Below are 12,316 nucleotides of genomic sequence, written 5' to 3'. Positions count from 1 at the left end.
GGGCTGGGGGCTGGGCTGGGCACTCTGGCGAGGCGTTACAACCTGCCAGCCAGGACACCAGCTTGATTCGCCAATAAGGATGATTCACCAATAAGGATGGCAGGTGCCCAGATGCGATAATAGGGCCCTGGAGAGCAGCTGAGGGGAGGGTTCATTCTGCTGGGAGTAGGACAGCTAGGAGAGGATGTCAGGAAAAGCTACAAGGACCTGATTCTTAAAGGATGAGGAGTTCACTGGAGGAAGGGGGCCCTCCAGGAGGAGAGCACAGCACGTGCAAAGGAAAGGAGCTGTGATGGTGCCTGCTTAGGCTGGGCGTGTGGCATTCTGGGCATGGACCTTCACTGCTGAGTCCATGGGGCCCGACACGAAGTAAGTGTGCGGAAGTGTCAGTGAAAGAAAGGAAAGAAGGGGTCTGTCCTTGGGCAGCTTGTTGTTTAAATATTGATTGGCCTACTTTTAGGTTTCACAGTAACCAGGATGGTTGAAGATGAAGGTTTAAACTTGGCTGGTAGAAGGCAGCAGGGGCAGGGGCTCTGCCTGGCCTCTCTCTGCCTCGCAATACCTCCCTAATACCTACTCACCTCCCTCTTTTATTCATTTATTTTTTGGCTGTGCCACGTGGCTTGTGGGATCTTAGTTCCCCAGCCAGGAATTGAACCCAGGCCCTTGGCAGTGAAAACTTGGTGTCCTAACCACTGGACCACCAGGAAATTCCCTCACCTCCCTCCTTATCCAGCAGTCCTGGGTGCAGTCTTGGCCAGAATCACAGTCCATTGCTTTGGTTTTGTTTATATACACCCATGTACATACATCTACATATATATGTATTTTTATGATTATATGTGTATTTGTATGCATGCATATATATACACCCATACACATATATATATATATTTTTAAACAGTTGTCAGGACTTGGATTGTTTTTTAATGATTTTCTTTCTTTTTTTTAAATAAATTTATGTATTTTTGGCTGCGTTGGGTTTTTGTTGCTGGGCGCGGACTTTCTCTAGTTACAGCAAGCGGGGGCTACTCTTCGTTGCGGTGCATGGGCTTCTCATGGTGGTGGCTTCTCTTGTTGCAGAGCGCAGGCTCTAGGCACGCAGACTTCAGTAGTTGTGGCACGTGGGCTCAGTAGTTGCGGCTCAAGAGCACAGGCTCAGTAGTTGCGGTGCATGGGCTTAGTTGCTCCGCGGCATGCGGGATCTTGCCAGACCAGAACTCGAACCCGTGTCCCCTGCATTAGCAGACGGATTCTTAACCACTGCGCCACCAGGGAATCCCCATATATGTGTTTTTATATTAAAATTTTTTTATGTATTAGAATCTGTTTATGATGAGTCATCCTGGTTTTTCCACTTATGGAAGTCATAAAGAGTTTGCTTTTAAAATAAAATGTTTTTAAAAAGCAAGCTAATTTTTTTTATACATAAATTTATTTATTTATTTATTTATTTATAGCTGTGTTGGGTCTTCGTTGCTGCGCGCAGGCTTTCTCTAGTTGTGGCGAGCAGGGGCTGCTCTTCGTTGCAGTGCGCGGGCTTCTCATTGCGGTGGCTTCTCTTGTTGCGGAGCATGGGCTCTAGGCACGCGGGCTTCAGTAGTTGTGGCACTCGGGCTCAGTAGTTGTGCCTCGCGGGCTCTAGAGCACAGGCCCAATAGTTGTGGCACGCAGGCTTAGTTGCTCCGCGGCATGTGGGATCTTCCCGGACCAGGGCTCGAACCTGTGTCCCCTGCATTAGCAGGCAGATTCTTAACCACTGCACCACCAGGGAATCCCCAAGTGAGCTAGTTTAAAGGCAGATACTAAGTAAATAATCGTGCGGGTGGAAGGAGGATGGCTGAACTCTGGAAATGCCCAGTTCTGTCCCAGCAGGGAATGCTGTCTGGCCTGGGAGTGGTGGAAGGTCCCTCGTGGAAAGACCTAGGGGCCTGCTGTAGGACACTGTACCATTCAGTCACTGAACATTTACCAAGTTCCTGCTGTGTGCCAGGCCCCACCTGAGAAGGGAACTTCAAACCTGGCCTTGATGGTGCAGATGTGTTCCAAGGAGGGGGAGGGAGTAGCTCAGCCTGGGCAGAGGGCCCACTGGGGCTGGGGCATCAGGGGGGCCAGGGATGGTGACAGTAATAAGCACAGAGCACTTCCTGTGCACCAGGCGCTGCTCTAAACACTTAGATACGTGAACATGTTTAAGCAGCGCAAGAGACCTTGACAGATGGGGAAATCAGCATAGAGACACTGAATAAATCGTTTCAAGTTGTACAGCTAGCCAGGGCAGAGCTGGGGTTTTAACCCAGGCAGTCTGGCTCCAGAGCCGCAGCTCTTCACCACATGCTCTTGACTCTCACAGGAAGGGGATCCGGGGACATATGGGGCCTGCCCTCTTCACCTGAAGTGAACATGGGGATCTAGTCCGGAGTTGGACGCGATCACTTATAGGGTGGTGTGATCAGCGCTCAGAATGAGGGGAGCTCTGGTGTCATGCAAGCCCCCGGGAGGCCTCCGACCTACCCTGGTAGCCAGGGACAATTCATGGGATTAGGCGACAGTTAACACTGGATCAGGAAGGGGCAAAGTCCTGCAGGCAAGTGGGCCTGGTGGAGTGGCTGCGGCCTCTGAATGGGGGGTGGTGGGGTAGGGGGCAGGTCAGCTCTGACCCCTTGTCTCTCTCCCCAGGTACAGCACGTGGGAACCGGAGGAGCACATCCTGGACCCCCGCCTGGTCATGGCCTATGAGGAGAAGTAAGGGGCTCAGCCTGCCAGGGGGCTGGGTGGAAGGCAGGCGCTGAGGTTTCATAGGCAGCTGCTGCTGGCTTGGCTCCGAACGGTGGTCACTGGGGGCAGGGGTCTGGCAGGGACTGCCGGGTCTCGTCCGCAGCTGGGGGAAGGTGCTGGGCACCAGGTCCCAGGGCAGCTGAGGGCCCTGTCCCTTTCCGGCTGCTGGGTGATGTCAGCCACTCCGCTAACAACCCCAGGCCTCTGTCTCTCTGCTGTTGTAGGCCACCCCCAACAGCACCTGCCCCGATTTCCCCAGAAGGCAGGGGTTTCAATTGCCGTGAAGAAGGTGAAAATGGGCGTAGAGATGCCATGCGTGTGAGGGGCAGCAGTATTAATCATGCCCAGTGATGGGCCAGAGGGAGGTTCCCCCCTACAGATCCTCCACCAAGTTTGATGAAGCTCTCAAGAAAGGCCAGGGGAGGAAGTGTGGCTTTAGAGCCAGGACAGCTGGGTTCCGGTCCCTCCTGCTTGGCTACCTCCTAGCTGGGAGGCCGTGGGCAAAGCTGCCCCCAGGTCTCAGACTGCCGTGTCTGCCAGTGCTCTGCTGCAAGTGCTCTTCTGAGGGTTGCTTAGTGATTGGCAGCTCGTCCGATGGGCCATGACGGCACACCTTAGCGGGGAGCTTCTGCCAAAAATGTTGTTTCTCCTGGTGGGAGGGCCTTTTGAGCATAACCTAGCCATTCCTGTCTGCTGCATGAGCCCCAGCGTTACCGGCCCCTTGCCGGCAGGCTGCCCAGTCTTTCTGCCTCTCCCCAACCCATCGACCCTGTACAGTGCGGGACCGTTTTATAAAATCATTTTTATTTGGTTCCTTTTAGCAACTGCCTGAGACAGGGATGAGGGTCTCATCTGACAGATGAGGAGACCGAGGCTCTGAAGAGCTAAGGGGCTTGTCCAGGGTCCTCGCAGCTGGGAGGCAGCCCAAGTAGGACTTAACCTGGGTGGGGCTCCTGAGTCCCAGTGATGCCATTCCTCTGCCCCTCCTCACCCGCTGCTGACCGCTTCTCCCACAGGAGGTCTCCTGCTGCTGATTCAAAGGAAACGTTCCCAATGCTCTTTCCTTTAAAAATCACAGTGTTCCTGTCCCACAGCTTCTTTCTGGTTCCCGAGTGCTGGTGGGGCCTTGATCCAAAAGGGTTGTGACACTGAGAGAGCCCTGTGGAATGTCCTGGATTGTGGTAAGGAGAGCATTGGGCAGGTGTCAGAGGCCTGGATCAAATCCTGGCTGTTCCACTCACCAGCTGTGAGGTGCTGCACAGGACCTTTTTCCTCTCTGAGCCTCAGCTTCTCTGTCTGTGAAATGGGGAGAACAGTGCTGACCTCAAGGGCTCTCATGGGGAGGAAAGGCGTTTGAAAGCACTCCGCAAACCATTAGGTGTGGGCACACACGGGCAAATGTCTTCCTGATGGTAATTAGGGGTCAGCTAGTTCATTCTTTCATTTGTTCAACAAATCTTTGTTGAGGTCCTACTGTGTGCCAGGCACTGTTCCAGGGACTGGGGCACAGCAAGGAACAAAACCAACAAACGTCCCTGCCCTCGTGGGGCTTACATTCCAGTGTGGAGACCTGCAGTGAAAAGTACACCAGTAAATGTATAGATGCCGACGTGCTGACTGCTGCACAGACAGAGTCGGGACGGGGCCGCTGCTTTCAGTGGGATGGTTAGGTGGTGGCATTTGACCAGAGACCTGAGCTAAGTGAGGGAAGGACCCCAGTAGGTATTTTAGAGAAGACCATCCAGGTGAAGAGCACCCAAGAAAGTGATGCAGAGGCCCTGGGCTGAGGAACTGCATGGAGGCAAGCGTGGCTCGGAGTGTGGCCAGCTGGAGTGGTGTGAGCTGGGCAGGGGTGGGGCGTCTGGGGGAGGGGCAGGGGCGGGGCAGCTGAAGGAGTGGGCGTGCAGCTCAGGGAGGCCCCGTGAGTCCTGGTAGGGGATTCGGGTGTTGCTTTCAATGAGTCAGAAAAGTCCGTAGTTAAGGAACAAATGAGGAGCTCGGGGATTTCTACAGACCCACCGTGTGATTTGACTTCCTCTTTCTCTCTGGGTCTTGGTGAGAAGGAGATGGAAGCGGGGTGACGACCATTTTAACACCTGCTTTGCAGGGTTTTTAAGAGACTCAGAAGGAGTCGGGCCAGGGGGCTCTAATGGGGAGTCCCTGCATCCCAGGAGGGGCCAGTGGGGCACTGAGGGCTTGTGGGACCACGATCCCCACAGCCCGGGACACTGATGGGCCCTGGGTAGGTAAGGACTGGACAGAATGGAAGCTCGCCGCACCTCCCCTCCCCCCCACTCCCACGGTTGCAGGGCAGGAGTGGGGGTGCTACAGATGGGAAGCCAGGTCATGTGGCCTGGGCTGCAGGCCTGCCCCCCAGCCCTGACTGGGCCCCCAGGCCTGACCTTGCCAGGCCTGGAGCCCAGAGCTCAGCATCTTCACTAGTGGCAGACGTTGTCAGAATTGTGGCATCGGGCAAATGGCTTGACCTCTCTGTGCTCTGGCTATAAAATGAGGACAGGAAATGTGCCTCCCTCACAGGGTGGCTGTGAGGGTTAAAGCATTGAGAGCAGTGCCTTGTGCAAAGTGTGCAGGACATAGTAATAAAAATAATAATAACACTTACACAAATATAATAAAGACATATTATTCTTTTCCCTCAAGGCCCTTTCCTTTTTCCCTCTCTCTACTTCCTCCTTCTCTTCCTCTTTTTTGTTTTTCTTCCCTCTCTCTTCCTCTTTTTTATTTTAGTCTTTCTACCCCCCATTTTGAGAAATGCCAGGCACCTCTCTCGCTCCTCCCAGGGGCCCCGGGGACCAGCTGAGAAGGCAAGCTCTTTCTCCAGACTAGAAAACTGAGGGCCAGAGAGGGAAAGTGACCAGCCAAGGTCTCCTGTGGGTCAGGTAGAGCTGAGCCTGGAACAGGGTGTCCTGGCGCCCAGCACCGGGCTCTGAGTTAAGGTTCTCACCCTCCAGGGCTTGGGAGGCCTGGCTTGGTGTGGGTATCCCACGCCCTGGGTGCTTCTCTCGAATGCTGGTTCTAGGGCCCCACGGCAGACCTGCCGAAGCTGACTCCGTGGGGAGGGAGGGAGAGCCCTCCCCCCAGTGTCCCTGGAATCTGATGTCTGGAAGGGGGTGGCAGCCACTGCCTTGAGGAGGGACCAACAGTGGAAACAGTCTCCACGGATGCACTGGCTTAGCTTGGCTCAGACTGAGAGACTGGACCAAGGCCACAGACGGCATGAGTGGAATGAAGTGAAACAGAACGAAACTAGTTTGAATTGTCCCATCACTTCCAGCACATTGTTGGGGTCTCTGGCATGTTGTCTGGTGTGTGTGTGTGGCTTTGTCTGCGTCCTCAGGTTGTGCCTTGTGTGTTTGTGATGGAGGAAGGCATCCGGCAGAGAGTCTGGCATCTACTGGGGACTGAATGCAGGCTAGTTTTTCTCCCCTTCCCCAACCAGATGATACAGACAAATGGGAGCCTGTCCTCCCCACCAGGTTCGTGGAGATGCCAGACTGGTGGGGGAGATCTGGGCAGAACTTCGCTTGCGAAAGGACTCGTGGCCATTCTCATCAGTCCCCCTGGGGCATTCAAGGCAAATTTAATTAACAGGTTTCTGTAGACGTCTCCTAAGCGTGGAAACTGGAACTACATTGTTTTGGGGGCTGTTCCCAGTGCATGTAGAGAAGAGGTCTGGCATGACCCTGGGGCCGTGAAGACCCACATATTTTTGGAGATGTCCCCCGAGTCCCACCTCTAGCAACTGGGACCAGTCGCTGTGCCCTCACCTTTAGTCAGGTGGGAAGATGCAGCCCTGGGAGTTGAACACATGACCCCATTGTTATGATCTAAAGTGAGGAGCCCTACCCCAGGATGAGGGGTGGCCTGTGGAGGGTGTCCCCCTCCCCCATAGACAGCAGAGAGCTGGGTGGAGCGGATGCCTTACTTTCCCTTAAATGTCAACAGTGTTTCCTTTTGTTCTGCCATCTGCTTTGCACCCCAGGGAGGAGAGAGACCGAGCATCGGGGTATAGGAAGAGAGGTCCGAAACCCAAGCGGCTTCTGCTGCAGGTAACCCCACCAGCTCTGGTGCCCGCCCACAGGGCCCCGTTGCTCCTCCCACCAGCCCCTGCCCATCCGTGCATTTGCACTGGATAGTTCTGCGGAACCACTAACCCTCCTCGGCTCCACCCAGGACACTGTGGGGTGGGGCGGGGCACTTAGTGGGTAAGTTTCAATGGGAGGAGTTGGGAAAAGTCAGAATGTGGGGCTGGTGCCCCTGGAGGACACGGTGGGTGGCAGGTTCTGTGGAGGGAGGGAGGGTGGGTGTATGGCTTACGGGATCCTAGAATTTTGAAAGCTTAGAATCTTGATGCTCCAAGTCCCCAAAATACAAAATTGTAGTATTTGAGAATCTTAGAAGCATAAACTTTTGAGGGAACAGGGGCGTCTGGAATTTTAGAATCCAAGAAAAGGAGATTCTTAGAATTCTGGAACCATAGCCTTGGAATGGTCTAGAAATGCATCATTTTTTAAATTATTTTAAAAATTTTTTTTTAATTTATTTTTTATTATTATGTTTTTAGCTGCGTTGGGTGTTGGTTGCTGCGCACGGGCTTTCTCTAGTTGCGGCGAGTGGGGGCTACTCTTCGTTGCATTGCGCGGGCTTCTCATCGCGGTGGCTTCTCTTGTTGCGGAGCACGGGCTCTAGGCGCGCGGGCTTCAGTAGTTGCAGCACACGGGCTCAGTAGCTGTGGCTCATGGGCTCTAGAGCACAGGATCAGTAGTTGTGGTGCACAGGCTTAGTTGCTCCACGGCATGTGGGATCTTCCCGGACCAGGGCTCAAACCCATGTCTCCTGCATTGGCAGGCGGATTCTTAACCACTGTGCCACCAGAGAATTCCCTAGAAATGTGTCATTTTGAGTGAGAAGAAGCCCTCTGCCACAAGACTGGCAGCCCGTGTTACCCAGGTCTTGGGGGCACTTTGCTACTTTCACTGGTTCGCACTGAAAAGAGGATGGAGTCTGAAGTGATGTAGTTATGTGATTTGAGGCAAATCTCTGAGCTTGAGTTTTCTCATCTGTAAAATTGGGATGATAAGAATACCTGCTGTCCTTAATTTAATAAGGCCCACCCGGGAATTTGAAGCCAAAAAATAAGGCTTCTTGGTCCACGTGCAGTGTGAGCCATGTCCAACCTCCTGTCCATTCCATCGAGAGTCACACAGCTGGATTAAAATCCAGATCTGAGTCCTGGTGCTCCTGGACCCGTTAGTTAGTAGCTGTAATTCTCTCATGGTGAGGTAGAGAAGGACAGAACTGTATGAGAGTTACGAGGCCTGTGATGGTATACGAGCCAGGCTGAAGGGGTGGGTTTTGATAAAGCTGCATATGGGATAAGCCCTCTTAGCACTGCAGTATCTTTACAGTCTCCTCCCAGTTCAGCTCTCCTCCCATCACCATGACAACCTGCACCCCATGCTGAGTGATGGGGATTAGCTGGTGGGACTGAGGAATGGAACTTGCACATGTGATCTCTGCCCCCAACTGGAGATGTTTGACCTACAGTTCCTATCTGCTGGCCTCACTCTCTTCCTGGGAACTCTTGGCCTCTGGTGACAGGTAGCAGGAGAAGCTACTGTCCCGGAGTGATCCAGGCCCCCCCAACATCTTAGCACCAAGATCTTTCTTGGGTTTGTATAAATTTCCCCCAAAAGTCAGTAAGACAAATGCACAAATCACAAAACTTCAGTCTTTGAATGGCAGAAGAATGTGCCCTACAGCCCATTTAAGCAAGAAGGAGGCGGGGCAACAGACGTCTGGGCCCAGCCAGGGCCACCCTGCGGCTCAGAGCCCAGGAGAGTCCTGGGGGAATCGAGGGGTGTCTGCAGGCTGCTGGCAGACCTTCCTGTGGCTGGGTGCCATGCGTACCCCTGGCTAACTTTTCCCAGGAAGCTTCAGAGCCCTGTGCCTCACACCATTTCCCTAGCGAGCTGGCCGTTCCAGCTTTTGGGGGTTCTTTAGAAGCAAAGATTCCTTCCCTGTGATGAAGGATAAGTCCTTAATTTATCTGCCTCATAAATGCAGGTGTGTTTTTTTGTTGGTCAGTTTTCACCTTGTACCGCTTGTGTGCCTCTGCCATGGACCAAAGGAACGTGCCCTGAGGCCCCGTCCCTGAGCCACTTACAGGGCCCTGGGAGATGAGGCCGCGCCGTGAGGCCTCTTGGCTGAGCTGGGCCAGGCCCCGGGGCTGGGGCTGGTCAGGGGGAGCGCTCTGGGCTGGGGTGAGGGGCGGGATGCCGGCTGGCTCTGAGCCCTGAAACACGGGGAAGAGGACCCCGGGCGGGAGGGCCAGCACGAGCAAAGGCGCGGCAGTGGGTGGGAGGGCAGGGCTGATCCGCCGTGCCCTGGCTTGCCCCCGCAGCGGCTGTACAGCATGGACCTGCGGAGCTCCCACAAGGCCAAGGGCAAGGAGAAGCTCTGCTTCTCCCTGACGCGCCCACTCGGCAGCGGGAGCCCCGAGGGGGTGGTCAAGGCGGGGGCACCCGAGCTGGTGGACAAGGGCCCCTTGGTGCCCACCCTGCCCTTCCCGCTCCGCAAGCCCCGCAAGGCCCACAAGTACCTGCGGCTCTCACGCAAGAAGTTCCCGCCCCGCGGGCCCAACCTGGAGAGTCACAGCCATCGACGGGAGCTCTTCCTGCAGGAGTCAGCGGCCCCGGACGTCCTGCAGGCGGCCAGCGAGTGGGAGCCTGCTGAGCAGCCCCCTGAAGAGGAGGGTAAGGCGGCCCAGCCCCGAGGCTCAGACCCAGGGACCCTCAGAGCTGGAAGGGTCCCTTGAGTCATCAGGTCCAGCTGGTCCAGTACCCAGAGAGGGCCTGGGCGCTCCTGAGGCCACATAGCCTGCAGGGACCCTGGCACCAAGCCCAGAACTCTTTCCGTGGTCCCACTCAGGATGAGTTCGTGTCCAGCCAGGGAAGGTACATGTAGTGACGTCTTCCTGTGTGTCCAGCCTTGAACTAGGCCCTGACCTGGCTGGAGACTCAGAAGATCAGGTGTTGGGGGTGGGGTGGGAGGTGGTCGACAAGCTGCCACCCACGCCCGCCTTCCCCACCTCGTTGCCAACGCTGTCCCCCGTCTGTCTGTGTGTCTTTGTCCCGTGGCTGCAGCAGATGCCGATCTGGCCGAGGGGCCCCCCTCCTGGACACCCACGCTCCCCTCCAGTGAAGTGACAGTGACCGATATCACCGCCAACTCCATCACCGTCACCTTCCGCGAGGCCCAGGCAGCTGAGGGCTTCTTCCGAGACCGCAGCGGGAAGTTTTGAATCACCATTTTTACTCTTCTTCAACTGTTTTCTTTTGGGCTTGGGGTGGGGACTTCCAGAAATGGGGAGGGGTTGGGGTGGGTAATTATTTTATTTAAAGAAACATTGATGAGGAGAAGGGGGGAAGATCCCAACACTCTCCCACCGCCCCGCCCCTTTCTCTGTGCGGACGTTTACAGGGCAGCCTTGGGTCTGTGTCAGGGCTGGGCCTGGGGAGGCCTGGCACTGCTCTGTCACTTGGGGTACCATCTCCAGGGTAGGATGGGGACAGGACCAGCCTCCCCCGGACACCTCCATCACCATTCTTCTCTAGAGAGACAGCAGCTGGTCCCCAGGACTAAAGGAGGATGGGAAGGCCCGAACCCTCCCCTTAAGCAGCCCACCCCAGCCTTTCTGGTTGGTTTCCCCTTTGCCTTTTTGTGTGTGTGTGTTTGGGGAGGGGTCTTTATTTTTAAATTTCCACTCCAGCTTTGCGGGGGGATATGGAGGCTGGCTTTGACCAGAAGTGATTGGGTCACAGAGCTAAGGGGCTGGGAAGGGTTTGAGATTGCTGGGCACGTCCCACCCCTTCAGAAAGGTCTCTCCTTTCCCCTGGGGGCAGCTGCCAGCTAAGCCCCTTCCGCTGAGAGCTACCCGCCCCAGCTCCATCGCCTGGCCCGTGCAAACCGCTCACTTGCACACCCAGCCCCGCAGGTGTGTGCACACGGCCCCTCGCGCCCTCACGACTGCATGCGCCGGTCCGCAGACGTGTGCAGTGGGTCTTGCAAGCCTCCTGACCGGGTGGACGGGGCGGGGTGGTGGGGGGAGTGATTCACAGCACAGAAGAGCTTGCTGTAGGCAGCCCCGCTCATCCCACCTTGCACAGCACTTCGCCTGACAGGACCTATCCGAGTCAGCATGGATAGCTGTCAGTGGAGGGCAAGGCTCCGGCCAGGGGGCAGCTGGATGGCCTCCGACACTCCAGGCGTGCGGGTGAAGTCTTGTGGTGTCACCTGGGCAGCCACGGGCGTGCAAGCGTGTGCATGTGTGCTGTGCACCGGCGTGAGCTCTGAGGCACTTGTGCCCTGTCCCCCCACCCCCGGGGCTCCTGTTCTCTCTGACTCAGGTGACTTTCCAGCCCTTCTGTCTCCCCTCTTTTTCTGCCCTCCCCTTCAACTCAGCCAACCAGACACGGGCGTGGGTGGTCAGGGAGGGAGGAAGCGTCCCACCACCTTCTCAGGGCAGCCCCCGACTCCTGACACCCTTCCTCCTTCCATTCTGGGTCTCCCCCGCATCCACCCTCAGTGCTGCAGCTGGGACTAACCTTGTTTCTCTGCGGCGGGACCTCTGCCATGTCTTCCTGTGGTCGGGCTGTAGTGGGTGATGGGTCAGGCTGTGCACGAGCCCCCCACCCTGGCAGGGGCCTGTGTCTGCCAGAAGAGGGGCGCTCTGTTTCTGGTTTGCACAGACGTGCCCTGTGGACTAGTGGCTCCCCTGGCAGTAAGGAGTGACTTCTCCCCTATCCTGGTCCTGCAGGGGAGAAAAAGCCAGATTGGGGGTGGGCACCAGGGGAGCAAGTGAAAGGCTTTGTCAGACCAGGCACTCAGGTCCCTCCCCCGGGGCTGTCTCCATGCTCCGCTTTGTCCTGAGGAAGTGGTCAGAGTCCTGCTGAGGCCCGACTAGGGCAGTCCTTCCCCCAGACCCCTTCTTCCCGAGTTCCCAGACCAAAGACAGCCTGCACCCATTTTTGTTTGGGGTGCCTTGCTGGCAAGATCCCAGATCCCTGAGTGTCTGTCTCCCCTTCCTCCTTAATCCTTCGTTGTCCAGGGTCAATTCAGTGCTTCCATTGGGGGATGGCTTCCTCCCCCCGACCCCATGACTTGATTCACCCCCAGGCTAGGGGGTTGTGTCTAGGGGAGTCTGGGGGTGGACCAGGGAACGAAGGGGCAGTGGGGAACCTCCCCAGCTACGGGACCCTGGGGAGGGGAAGGGCAGCCTGAGTGGGAAGCTGTCCCAGATCAACGGCTCCCGGCAGAGGGGAGGGTGGTGGGCAGGGGTGTCGCGCTGACGGAAAGCTGTGGGCCCTGGCTTGGGACTCGGCTGGCTTCAGCCTCCAAGAGAAGCCGCACTCCGCAGCCCCCAGGGGACACGTGGCCTCCTCCTGCCTCACTTTGAAGAGCTGTTTGTGTCGTTTGCGGGTCTGGGGCCTCTCTCGTGGGAAGAGGCAGCTGCCAC

General features: G+C 56.2%; 1 protein-coding gene across 4 annotated transcripts in view; it reads left to right on the top strand.

Annotated features, from left to right (window-relative positions):
• The window catches only part of CBX7 (chromobox 7), a 23,797-nt gene extending 13,081 nt beyond the window's left edge, over window positions 1–10,716 (top strand). Inside the window, exons 1-5 of one of the 4 annotated variants that reach the window (XM_024761651.1) lie at window positions 111–369; window positions 2,680–2,745; window positions 6,782–6,848; window positions 9,203–9,554; window positions 9,945–10,716. In XM_024761651.1, coding sequence (XP_024617419.1) covers window positions 353–369; window positions 2,680–2,745; window positions 6,782–6,848; window positions 9,203–9,554; window positions 9,945–10,102 — 660 coding nt within the window. In that variant the 5' untranslated portion in view covers window positions 111–352 and the 3' untranslated portion in view covers window positions 10,103–10,716. Of the gene's footprint in view, window positions 1–110; window positions 370–2,679; window positions 2,746–6,781; window positions 6,849–9,202; window positions 9,555–9,944 lie in introns of those variants that run through there. The other 3 variants (XM_024761652.1, XM_024761650.1, XM_024761649.1) reach the window with 3 other exon arrangements.
• The last annotated feature ends 1,600 nt before the right edge of the window (window positions 10,717–12,316 follow it).

This window comes from Neophocaena asiaeorientalis, unplaced genomic scaffold (assembly GCF_003031525.2).
Source record: "Neophocaena asiaeorientalis asiaeorientalis breed wild unplaced genomic scaffold, Neophocaena_asiaeorientalis_V1.1 scaffold473, whole genome shotgun sequence".
NCBI lineage: Eukaryota > Metazoa > Chordata > Mammalia > Artiodactyla > Phocoenidae > Neophocaena > Neophocaena asiaeorientalis.
The sequence above is the reverse complement of the archived record's forward strand: the minus strand, read 5'-3'. Positions and strand labels throughout refer to the sequence as shown.